At 40.6% G+C, this 21,359-nt stretch overlaps 1 protein-coding gene across 1 annotated transcript in view; it reads left to right on the forward strand.

Moving 5' to 3' along the window:
* The window catches only part of DCC (DCC netrin 1 receptor), a 1,223,862-nt gene that overhangs the window by 922,874 nt on the left and 279,629 nt on the right, over window positions 1-21,359 (forward strand). Inside the window, exon 8 of the mRNA XM_086960395.1 lies at window positions 18,502-18,658. Within this exon, the coding sequence (XP_086816521.1) occupies window positions 18,502-18,658 (157 nt within the window). The remainder of the gene's footprint in view (window positions 1-18,501; window positions 18,659-21,359) is intronic.

Below are 21,359 nucleotides of genomic sequence, written 5' to 3' on the forward strand. Positions count from 1 at the left end.
CCCCAAATGAACCCACATCGCATCCCACCTGAGAGACCTCCACTACTGGCTCCCCTTCCTGAAGAGATGCTAGTTCAAGATCCTCACTCATGCCTACAAACCCCCATGACCTAGGACCTGCTTACATCAACCATAGACTGAACTTTCACCAACCCTCTAGACACCGGCGATCCTCTTCAATCACCCTCGCACACACTCCCCACATCGGCTGTAGCAGTGGCCTCTCCTTCTCTTACATCGGTGCCAAGACGTGTAATGACCTTCCCCTCCAGCTCCGTACAGCCCCCTGGTGGGCAGACTTCAGAAAGAGATTCCAGACCTGGCTCTTTGATGGAGACGCTGCGCCCAAATACCACTAGGGGTGACAGTGTTGGCATTACAAGTTTGATTGGTTGATGTATTTGCTTTTAAAATGCTTTCAATTAATTTCTTTGCAAGTAGTTTCCAAAATAGCTACAACATAATTTACTTTGAAATGTATTTAACATGGTAGAAAAAGGGGCAGCAAAAGCAAACTGAAGAAGATTTGGGAGTGATGGTGGCACGGAAAATGGCTAAGGCCGCAAAAGAAAAGAGAGTCTAGGGAAAAGATTGACAAATTTAGCTGACATATGCCCCAAACTTGTCCTTGATCAGTGCTTAATTTGCATCTGAGGTTTTCGATGATGGGCACCAGCATTACATTCTCAACACCGGCACTTATGGCAGTCTGCCACTTGCCACTGTTTGCCTAATTTAGAGATGAGCACAAGACCATTTGTTTATTATTTATATTTACATTAAAAATGACTAATACTTTTCCTGAAAAAGGGAGGGCTTTTCAACGGTAAGCTGCTATGCACAATGGCATCTCTAGCAAGTGCTGAAGAAAGTACTGAGCGGAAATCATGTTGTTTTGTTACTGCTTGAAAAAGCTATTTGTTTTCTTTTTTAGTAATTAGCATAAAAAGACAAATTACCTTCCAGTTTTCACCCTGTGTGTCAGGGCCAACAATCTATTTCCCTGCCTGGTACCTTTATGCCTTGCATAGGAGACCCAGGCACTGAAATCTAGTGGTGGCCACCCTTTCATAAATTGGGGTAAGCGACCGTCTCTATGAACAAGCTTCCCAGAGCGGGACAGGCTGCCAGGTCGAGAGTTTCCACTGCCAAACTCAGCTGCGCCGCCAAGGTGCAAATCTTGTGGTTTGCCCCACCTCTAATTGGGGTTGGGGACCCCATAGGTTTAGAGTCACAGGTGAGCCATCGACTCAAGGAGCCGGGACATTGCCAGACTAGTGAAGCCCAGAACTACAATGAACATAAGAAGACACTCCTACTCTCAGATTTTGATTTATATGTCCCAAACAGATCTCTCATTTCTCCATTTATGTTTGAGGTCCATGAATACCCGCACATATATTCATACATCATTCATACATACACAGAGAATCAAGACAAGTGGCTTTAGATGAAGGCGATGGTGAAGCGTCAACCAGAAAACCAGTGAGAACCAGCAGAAGCAGAGAAGCAGGCCGAAGAGATTATGGAGTAGATTGCAGTTCAATATGTTCAAAAAGGTATGGAGGTGCAAGATTCTGAAATAAAAGTGGAAAAGCATCTGAGATTAAAAGGAAAGGTGTGAGCAGTGTAACTAGACCCAATGATGAGGTGAATGGAAGGTGTAAAATTGATGGTAGTGGGTTCATAGAGCATGAAGGTAGGTCAAGAGCGAGGGAAGCAGAGTAATAAACATGTTATGGAATAAAAGTGTGATCATAGGTTTTTATATTATGAAAAGTGAAAAGAGGGCTTTAAGTGTGGATGTTGGGAAGCTAGGGTGGCAATGTTTATAGACAGAAGTATTGTACACAGGGAATAAGAAATCTAGGTGACAAAGAGAAAGTGTAAGGATGAAAGAGGCAAAGATATAAGATAATGGGAGGGCATGATCATTTTATGTTCATTAAGGTTAAACATGTGACAAAGGTGTACAATAATTATACTTGATGTTTTTTATGAGGAACACAGACAAAATAAAATAAAAAGTGAATACATGAAATTCCATGAACACAGATTTATGAAATCTAAATTTTACATTGAATTACCTGATTTCTTAGAGAATATGTGTAATTGTATGAAGCTATTTATTCTCTAGAAATATTTCAGAATGTGACACAAAACAAGTGAGTGGTATCCTAGTCATCGTTATTTGCCTAGTGAGTTGGTCTGGCTAAACTCAATGTGGCAAAGTATTAGTAAAAAAAATATACACAACTTTAAAATAAAATTCTATACTATGAATGTAGGTGACTTAATAAATACCATAGACTGTGAACCAGATTCAAGTCCCTTCTGGCCCATTCTAGAGTAATTTGACAGCGTATACATGTTGGAGACAAATGGGCCAATATGTCCTTTTTAGGTCTCGTAGACCTGCGTTGCAGCGCAGGTGTGCTGCTCAACCTTTGAGGCTTCTGTAACCGATACGGTTCCAGAAGTGGAGTGAAGGCTCCTCCCCTTATTTTCATTTACTAGCGTCATTCTGTATGCTATACCCTGGCTTCCTATTCTTTCTGAGGCTTTTTAGTCCCTCCCGGTTACCACCCTGTCCAGTTTTAAGCCAGCCTACCTGGACTGGATGCTTTGCTGACGGCGTGACACTCTCTCCCTTTTTTACTTTTATTTATTTATTTATTTATTTATTTATGCATTTTTATATAGCGCGGACTTTACCTGAAGGCGTCAAAGCGCTTCACATTAGGAACAGAAATGAAACATAATGGGAAACATTACAAAAGAGCAGATTACAAAAGCATACGTTACTTACATAAGGTAATAGTGACAATTGTGAGCAAACAAAATACATGAGGTAGTAAAAATTGTGAGCAACCAAAAATACATGAGGTAGTAAAGGTAATAGTGACAATTGTGAGCAAACAAAATACTTGAGGTAGTAAAAATTGTGAGCAACCAAAAATACATGAGGTAGTCAAAAGTGCACAAGAAGAAAAGTGACAAGTGTGCAGTTATAAGAGAAAACAGAGTATAATTTGAGGTATAATACTGCAATAAGTGCTAGGCACAAGAACAAGCGTTACGTAGGTAAGGTGGCACTTATGCAAGTATCAAAGGTGAAAACATGTGAGAGGTAGCAACCGTGTGTTACAAGGGCAAAGTGGTGTGTGCATGTTTAAAAGGGCACCAAACATAAGTACATGGAGAATACTGCAAAAGGCAGACACTCCAACCACAGGAAAACACTGGGAAGGCACTTCCATGGTCATGGAAAGTAGAAAATATCAGTAGTGGGAAGTCTTCCTCCAAATAGCAAGAGGACGTGAATTACTTTTGGAGGTGTCTCTGGAGGAGGAGAACTTTGAGGTCCCTTTTGAAGGCCTGGGAGGAGGTGGTGGTCCGGAGCTGAGGCGGAAACAAGTTCCAGATTCTCACTGCGTTGCCTGAAAAGGATTGGGCCATTGTTCTTTCCTTCTTGAAAGTGGGAGGTTCAAGCAGTAGATTATCTGCATTGCGTGAAGGTCTAGAGCCTCCAGAGAGTTTCAGTTTATTTGCCAGGTAGCGGGGAGAGGAGGAGTGCAAGGCTTTGTGGGTGATACAAGCGGTCTTGTAGATAGCTCTAGCCTCGAAGGGAAGCCAGCGGAGGGTGGATAACATCGGTGTGATGTGATCGCTTCTTTTGGCCCCATTAATGAAACGAGCTGCTGAATGGAAGACAGACTTAAGTGGGGACAGGTGAGATTTGGGGAGGCCAGTAAGAAGAGAATTGCAGTAGTCTAGTCTGGAGAGGACCAGCGATTGCACCAGGGTTATAAGGTCCTGCTCCGCGAAGAAGCGACGGATTCCCCAAAGAAGGGGCAGTTGGTAGCGAGCAGATTTTGCAATAGAATTGATGTGGGGGGTTAGATTGAGTTTTTTGTCTGGAATGACACCCAGGGATTTTGTGCTGTCGACAATGATGGGTTTATTGTTTAGTAGATTCATCTGATCCATCCATGATTGAACCGGGGGAGGAGAGAGTGAGGAGGAGAAGAGGAGGAATTCAGTTTTGGAGTTACGTAGTGTTGGCACTTTTTTTGGAATACAGCGCGATGTAAACGAGCGTCTGCTTTCCGTGCATGTTTCGGAAGCACTTCTCTCTGCGTCTGAGACACGGCATGAGGATCGATCAGCTGATTGTTTTTTTTACAACTTCCTGGGCTCTCGGCCACTTCGTCACTGTCTGCCCGTGTTTCCTCAGCGTTTTAATAAGCTGCATTTTCTTGTAACGCGGTGGTATTGCAAACTGTACTACCACGATTGGAGTCTTGCAATTGCAACATAATTTAGAACATATTTTAATGGGTTGTGTGTTTCTAGCATTTGTTGTATACTTCACTTTTCTCAACTACGGGATAGTATTTGCAGTTCAATCTCTTGTAATTTCGCCTTCCTTAGACGTCAGTACCGTTTGCCAGCTAGCGGGTAGCTGCAACATAAGGTGGGGGCGTTGCCCTCGTGATCGTACAGTGATTGTCAGGGCATACATCCCAATGCTCTCCCACCTCCGTCTGTCCCCAGCCCGCTCCCTGTACAATGCACAGGTCCAGTTCTTGGTTCAAGATGGCGGCTGAGAAAAAGAAGCATGATGGGTGGGTGAAGATCGGCCACTACATCTTGGGGGACACGCTGGGGGTCAGCACTTTCGGAAAGGGAGGGTAGTTGTATGCAAATATGAGGCGGTTCAATAAATCGGGTTCATCTCTTACTGTCAAGATTTGGGCTCATTGAGGAGTTCTTCAAATTATTGTAATTTGAGAGTAAGAACGAGGGATTGCCTGAACAAGGAGTGAGGTGAGGGACAGTCATAGATGTGTGACTGTGAGCCTGATTCTGTTCAGCATAATCTCTCCATTGTCACTAGGATTCATGCAGCATCTGTATTCATTGCTTTGTTATTCTGCATGCGGTAAACAGATTATACCCCCGGAAGCCCTTTTAGGGGTGCAGTGGGACATGCAACACCAACACACAGATTAGAATGAGTGTGTGCCGAGTATAGGTGGATTATACTTGGCAATTTGTCAGAAAACGATCATTTTGTAATGTTTTCATAATTGAGTACCTTGTTTGTGAAACATCTTCCCAGTATAGATACTTTACTATGATAGCTGCCCCGTTGAGTCTTGCCCCCTCCCTTCCAGTCCATTAACAGCAGTACAATTTTCCATTCGTCTAAGCTACGCCCACAGAAATATACTTTCCATTTCTTTATCAAACTGCAGGTTGGTAATATGTTATCTCTTCTGCATGATGAGGCAGCTTTATGCATTCCATAAACAAGGGTTGGATTGGGATTAAAAATCGGCCCTGGCATGCTAAAAAATTGGCCCACATTTGCATATTGGCTTTCCACAAAAGACTGCCTCGGCAAAGTTTTATAAAAAAAAAGGCGGGTGGGTGGATGGGAGTGTCTCTGACAGAGGCATGTATTCTTTACTTAGATAAAAAAACAAGCATTTGCAATGCAATGGGTCTCGCATTTACGCAAGTTTAAGCTATTGGCATTGTAAATGACACTGCCTTTTTTATGTTTTAAAAACAAATACAAAAATAAAAGGCATTGTTGTTTGCAATGTTTATAGCTCAAACTCATGTAAACGCGAGAGTTATTGCATGGCAAATGCTTGTTTGAGGTAGTCATCTTCCTATCCCATAAAAAGTGTCTTATGGGACAGTTCGAAGCAGGTTGGGCTGGATCTTAATCAACTGATCAATTACCATTGGATTCACACTCTTAATTTCTCAGGGAACAAGATAAAAATTATTAATATTTGTTTGAATCCTGTCCATGTAGTGCTGCCTTCTTCAACATTACACAACATTACAACATTACACAGTCTGTTTTTGAGCTCTATGTAGAAATTAGATGACAATATCCTGTCTAGTCAGTTGCTCTTTGATTGACCAGATGAGATGTCTTCAACACTATAGTTCCCAAGGTTATATGCAAGGTAAAGCATACTGTATTATTCTCTGTGTCACCATGGACAAATATTCATTTTTAATTAAGGCATATGATCGTGAACATAATATGCGTTACTATTGAAAAAAAGGATCATGAACATCAAAGTAAGAATGAATGGAAAATTGATTTCGATCGAATTTAAATCACCTGTCATTAAATCTCTCCTTAGATGATAGGAAATGATTTTAGTAAAGAATATGAGAGGAAGGTGGAAGATGACCACTGCTCATGTAGACACAACAATTGATGTATTTCCTACATGTTCAGCCTCTCAGATTTCTTTGTCGTTAGGTCCTTCTGCTGGCAATGCAGAAGGTATTCCACAGATAGCTACTTGTCCGGCTTCATTTAGGTACCAACCTTCATAATACATTCTACCCCACCTTGGACGTTTGAGATTTTGAACTCTGTGAATGCTTTATGCTCAATTTTCAATGAGAAGATACCAAAGACACAAAGACTATGAGTGTTGGCTGAATCTCCGTTTCAGCTTATGGAAGACCTACTATCTAACGCTTCCTGTACACAGAGTTGTGTTCTGCCCATATCCCCAAATCTAGGACTAGACCTTATGTCCTGCTAAATGCGATTCCTTAAATGCAATGTAGATAGCACAAAAGAAAGTGCACTTTAGGTTTAAGGAATCACTAATTACCACCTACTTCATGTTGGTGGTATTTAGCGATTTCCTGTAAAAAAACACTTTTTTGCTTTTTTTAAAGTGCCACGTGGCACACGTTCATGTCCTTAGGGCATGTATGTGCGCCACATGTGCACACATGCACATTTCAGGGGTGCAACAGGGTGTCCTTATGACACCCTGGCATCCTTGAAATAGCTCCTACTATTTGCGATTCTTTAATACCGAATCACAAATAGTGAATATCTACGCATTCATTCCTATGAGCCTCCTAGCCCATAGGAATGAATGGGTAGGTATTCCTTATTAACAAATCTCAATTTGCGATTCGTTATTAAGGAATTTTAAGGAATCGCTAATATTTTAGTGATTTTTACCTACATTCAATAGCAAGTTCCTAATAGCGATTCGATAAAAATCGATATCAAGGACTCGCTAAATTGAATTTACCTACATCTGGCCCCTAGCTCTGAATCCTGGTTCTCTCGATTCTACTTTGAACATGATTTATCATCGATATTCTGTGTTGTCATAAGATTTCTGGTACTCGTGATTGAGTAGTGACCACAACTAGAATATTCTGAGTCGCTGTGTTATATGGCAGCATTGTAATTGTCACAGTCTATTTTCCTTATGAGAAGCATAAAGATTGCAATCAGTTAGCAATTGTAAACAGCATATATTGTGTATAATGTCAGATACCTTTGTTGTAACTGCCTTATTCCATTTGTGGGATTTTCACATTCACACTTCTATCTGTACATAAATGTATATAGTTTGTTATAGTGCTACATTTTCATTTAAAATAATTCCTGCCGGACATAATTCTTTATCATAACTATAATATCCAAACAGTACTGTACCTAGAATCAGTCAGCACACAACATCCTTGGATTCAGGCACTAATTCCCCAAACAATACTCCACAACAATCTCACAAGCCTAGGAAACCGAATTTCCAGTTTCCTTGTTAGTGGAGAATGCTAATAATGTAATATTTGATATTGCTAGGTTGTCTCTGCCACTGCAATGTCTAGGAAAGAAGCTTTACTTGATTCAGGTACTTTGTTATTTTGGCTTCTTTGGAGTGCATGTTGTACACTTCATTGATCCATATATTTCTATATGCATGTCCTTAGACATATTGTCTTAAACCATTTCTCCACTCGATTTACTCATTGTGAAATATAGTAGAGATTACAGCATACATTAAAGGGATCTCTTCGGTTATCTTAGAAAAGCCTTCTCAAAAGTGAACTACTTTGTTTCTTTTGAAACGCTAGGTGGTGGACTTCTTTGTACTTTGGTTCAGCAGTCCAAATATATGAGTTGTTGTTGACAATCACGTCGATGGCAATCCATAGAATCCTAAAGTAAATAGTTTTTCAACATGTCAAAATGTTCTCTGTGCCAGTGTTCTGGTTGCTTGGATGTGCTTTGTTTTTTTGTTTATTAACTTTGACTATGATTTTGTATTTTATAATTTAGACCATTTCCCTAGAAACATTTGGATAGGTAGACGTGGGTGGTTTTCATTGATTGCCTCAAAGTTTATTGCATCTTGCTGAATTTCTCATTTATATCTAGGTGCAGTTTCGAAATCTGTTATGCGTGTTGTTTTTGAAAGTGAAAGTATGGTTGTGACAGGTTAAGGTTTTTTCTGAGAAAATCAGTGCTTATTTTGAGACGGTGGCTGCAAACTGGGCCCATCGGCAATCATTTTTGGGAAGCAGCATTTATTTTTTCCCAACAACTTTAGAGCAGAGCAAGAAAGAGAAAAACACAAAGATGCAAATAAAAAGGAAAGGAAAGACAGTGACAAAGAGAGAAAGTAGGAAAGAAAGAGAACCTACAAGAGTGTGATAAAGAGGCAGGGCATACTGGGACAGAAAATAGGCTCGGGCACCAAAATGAAAGTAACCCCCACAATTGAATCAAATACTTATAAAAGTGGCCCCCTTTGTAAATCTGGTCAGTTTTGAACTTGTGAACACAGAATGGATTGGTGTACTGCAAGGTATGGTAGACTGTGTGGGTTTGCCCTTACTGCAGACAATGTTTTTGGAAATATCAGGGAAATCCATAGTTAAAACCAGTGAGACGATAAGCCAGGATCACAAACATCCAGAAAAAATGAACCACACACTGGCCTGTCGGAACAGCCCTTCAGGCACTGCCCGTTTGACTTTAGGCCAGTCAGGCTCTGTAAAGAGGGAGGGAGGGACAGTCTAGTGTTGGATTAAAGAGTCATCAGGTGGAATCAAGACTACACAGCCTTGGAATTCGGCAATTCAACTTTCGGTAGCACCGGCCGCAGGTTTCTGAGAAAACATTTGGGCCCTGACACTTATTCTTTTGCAAATTAAGCATGGGCAGAAAAGAAAAAATATTTTATGTTTGAAAGGCAGGTTCTGGCTTCTTTCATTCGCTAGTTAATTAAAAGATAAGGCACCCAGGTTTTTCATTAACTTTATTGTTCATTTTCGTCTGAGAGCTGTTGATCCTTAAGTTGAACTTGCAGTTTGCTAGTATGTTCCATGAAATATTCTGTAGATTCATTGCAATATGGAAGATTATTCCCAGGAAACAGGTGTCACAGCCTAGACCGTAGTTGATCAACTAAATAAAAAATAAGTTTTGAGGTTCATTATGCACAAATGCCCAACTTAATAAAAACAGATAACTAACTTTGATACAAATTAGCTTTCAAGCATACAGTCTATACCTTCTATTTCTCATTAATATAGTTTGAAGTTTAGAAAATAAACGTAGCTATTTTTTGTGTTTCTTCAAGGTATGAATGCATATAAAGCACATTTCCAGTTTCTAGGAATTGTATATACAGGAAGGGGCAGTTTATTCGGTACACTATGCCACAGTTGTGAGTAATCCCCAAAAGTCAAAATTTCCCTATAAGTGGCCCTATTACGAGTTGGTCGTAATCATTGCTGGGCGGTGTGTGAGCAGCTATTATGTTAAATCATGGAAAAATACCTTCTCCTCCATCCACACAAGCGAAAATCTGCTAGTTAAAATACAGCCAAGAATGTGAAATAACTGGTGGAATAAGATGCAGTAAACTAAATTTCAGTTGTTTTCACTTTTGTTGTTGTCCCTCAGGGTTCAACTAAAATTAGACATTTCTCCATTCCCCAGAGTTAGTGCGCCGACCTGTAAGGATAACTCTGAGTGCCAAAATTACCAGTCCTATTAACAATATGTTAAGGGAGGCCTAACTTGTTGTATTGTAAAATGGGGAACAGGCTCCCAACTAGAATAGAAGTGGGCTAAGCTTGTGCTAAGAGTCAAACCCAACTTATAAAATTCTGAAAAACTAAATCTTTAATTCAAATCCAAAGTTAAATTGTCATATAATTCAGAACGTCAAAATGTAATGACTGTGCTTATGATGCAGAACCTATGAACAGCAGAAGAATTTGGTTTTATACCTACCTAAAATGCATTAGCAAAGCCATTAGATCTAACTTAATGTGGTAACATTTGCAAACATACATGAGCAAATGTTGTTCCATTTGATACATGTATAATGCAGTGTAGCTTGTTAAAGCCAGAAATTTTGGTTTTGTGAATGTTGTGGAAATAAGCAGGAAAATAGTATTGCTTTTTGTACAGTGTATACTTAAGAAATTAAGTATTGAAGGCACAGTATAATGATTGAGTGTATTTTCGGATGCAAAATAGTACCTAAGGCATTCCAAAGCAATTTTTCTAGAAGGTGGAATGATACACCAAATACCCAATAGAATGAAGTGAGATAGAATGCTCTTCTATGCAGAGCCAAAGCCAGTGCCATGTATGGTTTAACAAATTGGCATCAATAGGTAATCAGAAAGCTGTTATGTCAAGCAATGCCTAAAAACGGCATGAAATGTTACTGTACAAGTAATTTAGAGCCAGATTGTTGTGTTCCCAAAGGGACTGACTCGCAGAATCAGGCCATTTGCAATGGCAAAAAGGCCTTTTTCTCTGTAAGAAACTCAAATTGCTACTTGTAACATGTTACTGAATCACAATTTGAGTTTGTGACTACATACGGAATTGCTTTTTGGAAGGGGCATGTTTGGGGAGCCCCTTCCAAATCCCAAATCAGAATGCTATCTATTATTGTTTTGTGTCCAAAATCTGGTTGCAAAACATTAATGTTTTTCCAGATACCTTTGTGAAAGTTGAAAAAAATATGTTATAAAAGTAAGCAGTGGTTAATTCTCATCTAAAGAATGTTAATTAATCTTTTTATTTTAAAAATGTTTCTTGTTTTCCTTAAAGAAAAATGGGCAGCATTTTTTTTTAATGAATACTCTATATACAAGCAATTGCAGGCATGGTGGCCACCAACCCTATGATGGCAGCGATTCATAGTCGGCCCCAATTTGTGACATAACTTATTAATATTCATGATATAGCTCAAACTTCAACCTACACTTAATTGGGTTTTTGCAAACCGACCGATTAACACATAGGTCTGTTCACAAAAACAATGGATTCAGTAAAAATCGGTGCACAATTTGCAATGACCTTTAACAATTCTATTCTTTATACATATGACCCTTAGATTTTTTTTATTTGTTGTTTTTCCTTAGCATTCTTTAACTTGCTGAAAATTACTTAAATTTTTTTGTGTATGTTTATTCAATTGATAATGCTATGGTATTCGCGAAAATTCACATAAAAGGAAAGTCCATCTGAAATATTTGAGTGAGGGCAGTTGGATATTATCCTTCAATCGCTTAAGCCACAAGCAGCGACTCTCTAGACCAATTGATAATTAACATTAGGAATGATTTACCCAAAGTTTCCCCTACCTAGCGCATAGCTATGAATAGTGCAACAGATGCTGTTGCACCAGGCCATAGGCATTAAATGTCCGGTATATCACTACCCTAAGAGTGGGTAGGGTGCACATTTCCTATCTTTTTCTAGGACTTTTGGAACCATTGCTCAGATGCCGTACTTTTTATTGCTTGTAACCTCTATCATGCAATATGCCTTATAGGTAACTAGAATATTTTATTTTATCACATTGTGTTTTCAGAAAGAGCATCTCTATGTCTATGTTAATTTTAGAGCTAGAAACCTTATTTTTGAGAATCCCAGAATGCAAACCCCTTAAAATACATATCTTTTCCGAGAAACCCATTATTGAAAAATAATTTGCTTTTTTCGCACGGGTGGGCGAGTTAGTAGTGAAGTCTCTCCCCATCTAATAATAACACAACCTCATGCACTTGAAATGCAAAAACTATAGCAACGACTACATGAGGTTTCTGCGTAATGCGAAACTACAGAATTTCTTCTTTTTTAAAACTGTTTATTGAAGTAAGATTTTAGTGTGGGTGGATGACGGTACAACATTCACCCATTTACAGAAGAGGTCCACGGTGTCACATGAAAAGATGACGATTTGCTGCATGGCTTCCTTGCAAAACACATTCCTGAACGAAACACATCCTCAATGTGAGAGTAATAGATATAAAAATGTTATCCTTGCTGAAAAGAAAACTGATGGGTTTCATGCAGTGTCATCACTTCATCAGCACATCCTCGGTTGAAGCAGCCCAATTTATCTTTTTACAACCTAATCTGATTCCGGGTTTGTCTTTGAAGAACATATGAAGAGCCCATTACAGACTGCCAGAGACTCCTTTCCACTTCTTAAATGTAATTAATATTGAGCAGTCATTAAATCACTATTTATCTTTCTGTCTGTTTGAATTTTTCCCTTCAAATTCAGAGATTGTGTTAATATTTGCTGTTGTGTACAGTGGGAGACGGAGATCCTTCTCAGATATCTATTAACTCTTTTAATAGCTCATATATAGGTGCTTTGCTGAATAAACCAAGAACTGTGTACATAGTGTTCTTAAGAGAGTAGCTCTTAGAGAGGGACTGTAGAATGAATTTAAAACAATTTTCCTATTATTTAATGAAATGACTTCTTTCTGGATGATGGTTGATGGATGAATTTTATGCCACTCGTGTAAATATGCTGAGTTATTCCAAGGACAGAACATTTAGTTAAGAGTAAAAGAGAAGTGGCATAGTTATTGAATTCTGCTCAATGTTCCAGGAAGCAGGATGCATAAGAGCTAGAGTTGAAGAAGATGATGCCTATGTAAATGTAAATATACAAGCTAACATTTGATGAACTTTGTACTAGTAAATCAAGGCTGACAATTGGATATTCATTGTAATCTTTGCATACAGATTTATACCAGTGGAAATACTTTTTTTGCCAATCTACTACTGTGGTCTGCAAAGGCAAAGGCATAAAGGAATATGTTTCGCCTGTATGTACGGAGCCATTTAGCCATTTATTGATGGACTGTTTCACTATTTCAGGCCGTTAAGAAATGCTAAACATGTGTTCCATATGTACAAAAGCAGAACTGCAGGCGCAAATTGCGATATCATACACATAGCAATCGCATTGTGTGATTACCAAAATAGGAGATCGCAAATAGAGATTTCCTATTTACGATTTCCTATGCATGTGTACAAAATATTACCTAAATGCGCATTTGGGAAATACTTGTACAATCAAATCCAATTCAATAATAGCCATGTGCAAAGTTGAAAAAGGAACCCAAGATGCACTTTGTGCAGTGCCATGTGCGCGCACTTGCCTCGAGGGCATTGTAGCGCTTTACATGTGCATCACTTTCTTTCTCTTTAGATGTTAGTGGGATTAGGCCCATAGGCACAATTGTTTTTGCATGTGAAATGCAAAACTATTCGTTTGGTTTGAATGGTTTTGCATAAATAGTGATTTCCTAATAGCAATTGCAACTCTGTAGGAATTGCTATTAGGAAATCGCTATTTTAGTACTTTCCATTTTGCATTTCCTAAATAGTGATATTTTAGGATTTTCTAGTCAGGAAATGTTAAATGGAAGTTTCCTACATGTGCCCCTTAAAGTAGTACTCCTGCGGTACTATTTTATCTACTTTTGAATGCTTTTGTGAATTAGCCTTAAAACGTCTGAAATTGGAATAAAATAGCAATCAATATTCAGGGAATATTAATTTACAAATAGTCCAAATAGAATAGGCTATGCCTTCTTTGCACTTCTCCTAATAGGGAATTGGCTAGTTTGGGGCATACTCATAAAGGCAAGTAGGTGTACATAAAAGAGTACACTGGTAGTACGACTTCCCATACTCATAAATCCTTTTGTGAATCTGACCAATAGTGATTGAGTAGGCCAGGCTGTAGTAGTATTATGACCCAATTGATAAAGCTACATTCTCGATGTATATTTTCTGGAGCTCTAGTTTCATAAGCCATAGAAATCTTCACAATATTTTTGAAATCTGTTCCATTGCCACATCTTAGTTTGGCTTGGAGAACACACTGACCAGGGCGGGACGGGCATTTTCCGGTGGGCCGGAAGCGTGGAGGCTGGTTTTCAAGGGGTGGGCGCTGGTTTTGTTACCGGGGGCCCGTTCTGCTGCTGTGCTACAATATCGACCCCCTGTAATAAAAGCGGCAGCAGTGCTATAGGGGAAGCAGTTCTGCATCTCGCTAGAACCCACCTCCTTCCCCCCACCAAGGCCTAGGAGGGCAGAATTGCCAGGGCTGGTTTGAGTTCTCAGTCCGGCCCTGACACTCACTGAACTTACTGGGTTGAAAATGTCTCAAACATGACGGTGCTGCCTAGGGACAAAACAGGATACACGGTCTGCAAGCCACTGCAACTCATTCTCATGCGCTGTTCCTTATATGATGTTCTTTGCAAGCCAAAGCCTTTGATCAGTCACAGTTCAGAGATGAGTCTGATGAAGGTTCAGAGCTTTAGAGCCAGACCAAAGGGAGCCCTCAGATAGCTTTTGATCTACATGGTGTGGTACCCCCAAATCTGAATGATCCAGCTAAGACTGAATCCGAACCTCTGTTGTAGCACTTCCTAATAATTAGCTGATAGTGTGCACTTGTTTATCAGCCCGAGTGACAGAACACCGAATGATGGTGGCCCATGCAGAATGGATGAGGCCATGAGGGACCACAAAGTGTCCCATATCTCACAGATATTCATTGGGCTCGGGCTGAATGGGGCCCCCTTGAATGGCTGGGGGGGCCGCCTTGATTGGGAGCGCCACTGCTCCACTGGGTCTGCAGGCCTTTTTGTTAACCCCGGATCAGCCCCTTATGCTAATGAATTGAAGTGGAAGCAGTCAGGGTGACTTATTTTTCAAACAAGAGTTCTGAATGTTGGATGATTGTGTTTCCTGATAAATATTGACAAATAGGATCTTGCTTTTGTAATCTATTAAACAATGTTAGATTTATATAACGTTACGTCTTATATTGGCAAGATGAAGGCCAGCTATATATTAATGTACAAAACCATAACATCTAAAAAGCCTGCACTTTCTTTTTCACATTATAATGTAAGATGGTAGGAAAACAATATTTGTGAACTAAGCATGTCTGATTCTATAAAATGCAGGTCTTTATGACTGTGGTTTGAGTGTGGCTTACATTTGGTGTGGCATTACATCTCCCTAACGCGTATGCGTATATTTTATGCTGCTTGTCATCTTACTGCACATTTCAGTGCAGGTGAACTATATTGGTTTCCACTGGGTGGTATACACTGACCTCTATGTGGGTTTATCCCAGACCAGAGGTGGAAGAGTTAATACTAGTGTGTCACAGAAACTAAAACAATGGAGTAGCAATGGAATCCTGTGGGATCCTTTGCACTTCACCTTATGCTTCCTGGTTCATCAGAGTGGATTTCCTTTTAATTATCACAGAGTGTTGAAATCCCTGTAAATACTCATAGAAAAAGTCCTCCTGAAGCCCAACAATAATGGCAAACCTTGGCACAGATGAACACAGATTAAATATTTGGCCTTCAATGCCAGGCACTTGCTAAATATTTAACTGATGCTCTTCCTAAAATGTATTTGGTTGCCGAATAGCATTAAACCCTTTTATACATTCGGTTTCCATCTTGCAAAGCACAGCGTTCTCTCCTTGGAGATAATGTCAACATTGGGGGAGGAGCAGGAAGGGTTGGGAGAGAAATAGGACCATCCACTGGCTGATAGCTGATGCAGATTAGATATGTTTGCATCTCAATGAACACATTAAAACACCCTTCATATTCTGCTTCGGTAGCAAAGGTCACAGACTGCTAATGAGCCTGGAGCGCCCTGGTTTTCTGCTGAGAAAGACTGCTGGGAGCTAAAAGGAAAATGAGGATCCCTGATTACTGTTGGAAATGAATTGAGGCGCAGTAGGACACTTATCAGAAAAATTACATTTCCAGAAAACATAAAAGCAGTTGTTTGTTTATGGTAGCATTTGGCGGACTGACCGTTATCTGGCCTGTTGTTAAAACCTGTCCACTCTAAGAGTGACGAATTAATAACGTTTTAAGCTTCTCTAGAAAGTGCTGCCCGCGTTAGGCTTACACTTTGCATAAAAACAGGGCTGTAGGTCTGGGATTGCAAAGCTGCATGGGAGAGTCTGCATGGGTGGCTCTGTAAGCATCATAGGGAAAACCAAGGTGGGTAATTTACAAAAACTGCTGGCCTACATATGTGTACGTAAAAATTCCCAAAGAACGCAATGATTAAAGTTCTTTTTCGGAACATATGTGTCTCACTGCAGACTTTGGACCTTATTTACAAGATTTTGCCTTAGGGTAGCGCCACAGGCCTTCGTGTAGTGCTGCCCTACAGCAAAAGTAAAGGGCATAAATCCATTGTATCTATCACATACGGCTCATTCCTGTCTTTTCCCCCTGCTCTGGTGCACAATGGGCTGCCATGTGCCAATGCAGGCACCTGTGTGCCATGGAGCAAGGGTGCCTGCTTTGCAGGGATGATTGTTTATGTTCAGGAAGAAAAATCTTCCAGCACAAAAAAAATCACAAGTGGCCTTTTCCTCTTTCTATGTGCAGATTGTAGCACACATAGAAGCAGGAAAATCGAAGAGAAATAAAGGTATTTCTCCTCGTTGCACCTCCATTATGCCCTCCCGCCCCCAGGAGAGGCATATATTTTTGGCGCTTCCTCAAAGTTATGATACCTCATAAATCTGGGGCAGTGCCAAGAAGACATGGGTGATGCAGGGATCACACATAGTATTACCCATTGCATGCCCCTTTAACACAGAAAACTGTGTTAAAGGGAACGAAATTTAAGCCACACAAAGTAGCTTAGTGCTGCTTGGTATATATGGAGCAGGCCTTCTGCGACACCGGAGCATTGCAAAAAGTGTCAATTGTCATGTCATTCAAAATGAGGACCCTTAGAGGTGACTTACTAATGAGTTTACTGACCTGTATGGTGAGGTTGAAAGGATGCCTTGCCATGATTCCCATGTGACCTTCAGATCAATGCATTTGTCAGCAGTGATCGATCAACTCGCTGAGCCATCTGGTTCCTGCGATGAGACACAGTTATACACAGTGGCATCTTGAATCAGTGTATCTTAACTGTTTATTTGTGTTAAAGGCTGGTTCCCACTATCATGCAAAGAATGTATGAATCAATTATGCAAACCGAGATGTAAACACAGCTGTCCTTTCACTTAGAAGCCACGCCTGCTTGAGCATAGAGAAGCAAGAGGTGTCATCTTCGGCTTGTGGAAGTTCTCTAGTAAGAGACCCTCTGTCCCACCCTCCTACCCTCCTACTCCCAGAGCTCACAGAGGGCCCTCACACCCCAGCAGGTGTTGGAAAGACGAAAATTGGTGGTCTAAACATGGGTGGAGGGTGACCTCATAGTGCTGTCAACTCACTTTGCCATCACCATTTGTGCGTTTACGCTATAGGGCTCTCAAGTAGCATCACCATCAACTCATAGCGCTGTGCCCATAATAGCATCCCATTTACCACTAGGCAAATGATGTGGCTGCACTCATATGTGACATTTATGAAGGATGGAAGCACACAGTGGCTTTTAAGGATCTGCACATGTAAATGTGGCTTTGTTCCATTACTACCCTATGCAAAGTATAAAACACAAGTTTGCATTCCATGGCTCATTGTATTCATCAGTAATAGAATACATTTGGCCTGCATTGCTGGCAGGGACCTCTCTGTCCACTTGTGCACGCCCTGCAGCAACCAGGCTCTAGCTGAGAACTGCCCTAGGGGAATGAGATGTTAGTAGGGTGCAGAAGTCACACCACCCTCTGAATGGGTGATATCCTAACATGTGTTCTTGTCACACACCTGGTCATGCCTGAAGGGGATACGTGTAAGCATGTATGTGTGTGCACACAGCTATATGGTAAGCGTAACACCTTTTCCATGAGAACAATGAATGTATGAATGAATGCATGAATTGTGCTTTTCCTTCGAACGTGCACTTACAAAGATTAGTAAAAAAATCTTTTGTGACTCGGCCCCTTTGGTACGGTTTACAGTTTCCCCCTAACTCCATCGAATTTCTGCATTTCCAAACTACTAGACCAACCTATTCTCAAGGGGAAATTGAGAATCATGCCTGAATGTCTTGGAAGACAATGGAATTAAAAAAAATCTAATTGTTATTGAGTAACTTTTTTCTGCAGCACACCAAGAAAAATATGAGATATATCTTAGTGGCTTCACTATGGAATCAATGGTTCCTGTAATTTCGTTTCTGTTAACAGTGTACCCCAATATGTATTCTTAGGAGAGTGCTAGTAATGATGCGTTTGGTTAGACATACAATTTAATTTCAATGCTGTTCTCTTTTTATTTGCTTATTCCTGCCTGTCGCCATGTCCACCTTGCCCAATGTTTCCACCGTAGCCATGTTTCCTTCCCTGCCGCCCACTAGCCCGGATACCCTTGTGCCGTCCACCTCTCTGATGTACTCCTCTCCTTGTCCTCCAGCTCTCCCAAGCTCCAGTGTCCTTCCCTCCGCTCCCCGAGATGTGGTCCCTGTCTTGGTCTCAAGTCGGTTTGTGCGTCTCAGCTGGCGGCCGCCTGCGGAAACCAAAGGAAACATTCAGGCGTACACCGTCTTCTTCTCCAGAGAAGGTGCCAACAGGTAGGTCTGAGAAGGCTTGCTCTTCCAGTGTGATTGATGCACCCCTCTAAATATACTGTAACTGTCATTGAGTTCATTTGCATAGCAACTGTCACTGAGCTCATTTGCATAGCAACTGTCACTGAGCTCATTTGCATAGCACGATGCTGAAAAAACAAATCATCTTCTTGAGCAATGGCAGCCAATCCCATATCAGATCCAACTATGATGTAACCATGATTCAGATGAGAAACTCAGGACTGGACTTAGGAACCAAAAGCAGCACTGGCAAAAAGGCTCAAATCAGCCCGCCCACTTCTTCATCTCATGCTATCGCTCTCTCGCCATCCCTCAGTCCTCTCTCTCCCGTCTTCTCCCTCTCTGAAAACTTTTTCTCTAACATCTCCTCTCCTTCTCTCTTTAATGATGATGATGTTTACCCCTGCTTGATGCAATTGATCTCAGGGGACTGGAGAAAGTGGCAAAGGCACCAGAGAGCCCCCTGGGCTTTCAAAATTGTACTGCAAGAACTCCAGACCACTGGGAAAATACATGGTGGAATAAAAGCCAAAGAATCAAGATGATGGATGAAGTGCTGAAACATTTCAACCACTCAGCGTGTCAAGAGTTTTACGTTTAATTCATCATGCTTTTGCCCACTATGTCACCCTAGTGCAGACATGGCCATATGCAAATCAGTCTTGACCCTGCTCCTCATGAGAACAGTCCAGCTCGAACTGCCAGGCCAGGTCCTCCCTGCACCAGAAACACGCATCCTGGGGCCGGTTTCAGGGTAATAGCCCTCCCCAGCGAAGCTAGCTTGAATCCTCTATTTGCACTCAATGTATTACAATGGTGCGCACAATGTGCTAAGAAGCACATGCTTTTTTTTCTTTACATGAAAGTCGTAATTGGTGTTTAGATTTAAACTGAAGTGACACATTGATGTCAAATCGTAATTTTCATGCCGCAGAGCAATTGTTTTACTTATTGATTGTGGAACTTGTTAAGTCTGTTAAAATGAGTCTCACTTCGACATGAGACTTGCCCGGGAAAGTGTCATCTTTCTATGAATTGGAGACAGAAGAAATTAAATTCAGCTTTAAATAGCAACTACTAAATATGTGTGCGCTTTTCAGTTTAGTGAAAATAAGTACGTTTTAAAAAGTCCAAAAAGGGGGTTGCAAGTCAATTACATGCTGTGCACCATTATCTGACATTCGAAGTATGAGCTTGTGACATTACCTGAAGTCTTGACTCATATTTTTAAGGTATTAAAGAAAAAGGGGTAACCCTGTGTCCCTCAGAACCTGGGTAATTAACGGTTAAGAAAAAATTGGTTCTGTTGGGTAAGACACATTGCTTTGTTATTGCTAATGAATGCATCAATCCGTAGCTGATTGATGCACGGATTGATGCAGCTGGTAGGAGGGACACTGCACCTCCTCCCCACTCGATTGATTCCTGATACTTAACCCGGATACGACTGGCCATTGCGCCACAAAGACCAGGCTAACATTCCCCGGTCTGAAACCTAAACTGCCATTACTATTCCTGTCTTGAGAAAGACCAGGCGCGACCACCCATTGGGGCACAAGAGGGTCGAAACGTCAACGCATGTCATAGGTCCAGAACCATCAGGATCCCAATAGGAACACTAGGACTCCTTGGTTGTAAATCAGCATCTGGCCAATGAAACACTTGTACATATTTGTATATAGGGAATCGCCTTGCACTGTATATTTCTTCACACATTGAGCACTCTTCACTCAAAGTCACCTTTTTGCACTTTTTCTGACAGTCTCCAAATGCATTGTATGTTATCTTTGAATGAAGTAATTCAGATAAAAATGTAATGAATTCTGTCGAAAAAACTACATAATACAAGCATTTGATTTCATGAGTTTGTAATTTGAGCATTCATTTCTCAAGTTTGGTATGTATCAGAGAGTATTTGTTCATATTTTTTAGGAGCACGACCTTAGGGCTAGTTTAGTCACGTCTCATTTAGGGGAAACAACCTTTACAACGCAACTTTTACACCGCACTACCATTACAACAAAACTTTTACAACGCAACATCCATCACAACGCATGCATTTACAACGCAACCATTACAACGCATGACACTACAACGCACACCACTACAACGCATGCCATTACAACGCAGTCATTACAACGCATACCATTACAACGCATAGCATTACAACACATTGTACCCTTACACTATCCAACACTTACTCTACTGTTGCACCCCCTGGAGTTAGAATAGTAATTTTTACCCCTACACTATCCAACACTTACCCTACTGTTGCACCCCCTGGAGTTAGAATAGTAATTTTAACGCCTACACTATCCAACACTTACCCTACTGCTGCACCCCCTGGAGTTAGAATAGTAATTTTTACCCCTACACTATCCAACACTTACCCTACTGTTGCACTCCCTAGAGTTAGAATAGTAATTTTAACCCCTACACTATCCAACACTTACCCTATTGTTGCACCCCCTGTAGTTAGAATAGTAATTTTTACCCCTACACTATCCAACACTTACCCTACTGTTGCACTCCCTAGAGTTAGAATAGTAATTTTAACCCCTACACTATCCAACACTTACCCTATTGTTGCACCCCCTGTAGTTAGAATAGTAATTTTTACCCCTACACTATCCAATACTTACCTTACATGCAATGAAATGTTATGTGTTGTAATGGTATGCGT

Source organism: Lissotriton vulgaris, chromosome 3_1 (genome assembly GCF_964263255.1).
Source record: "Lissotriton vulgaris chromosome 3_1, aLisVul1.2, whole genome shotgun sequence".
In the NCBI taxonomy this organism is placed as follows: Eukaryota; Metazoa; Chordata; class Amphibia; order Caudata; family Salamandridae; genus Lissotriton; species Lissotriton vulgaris.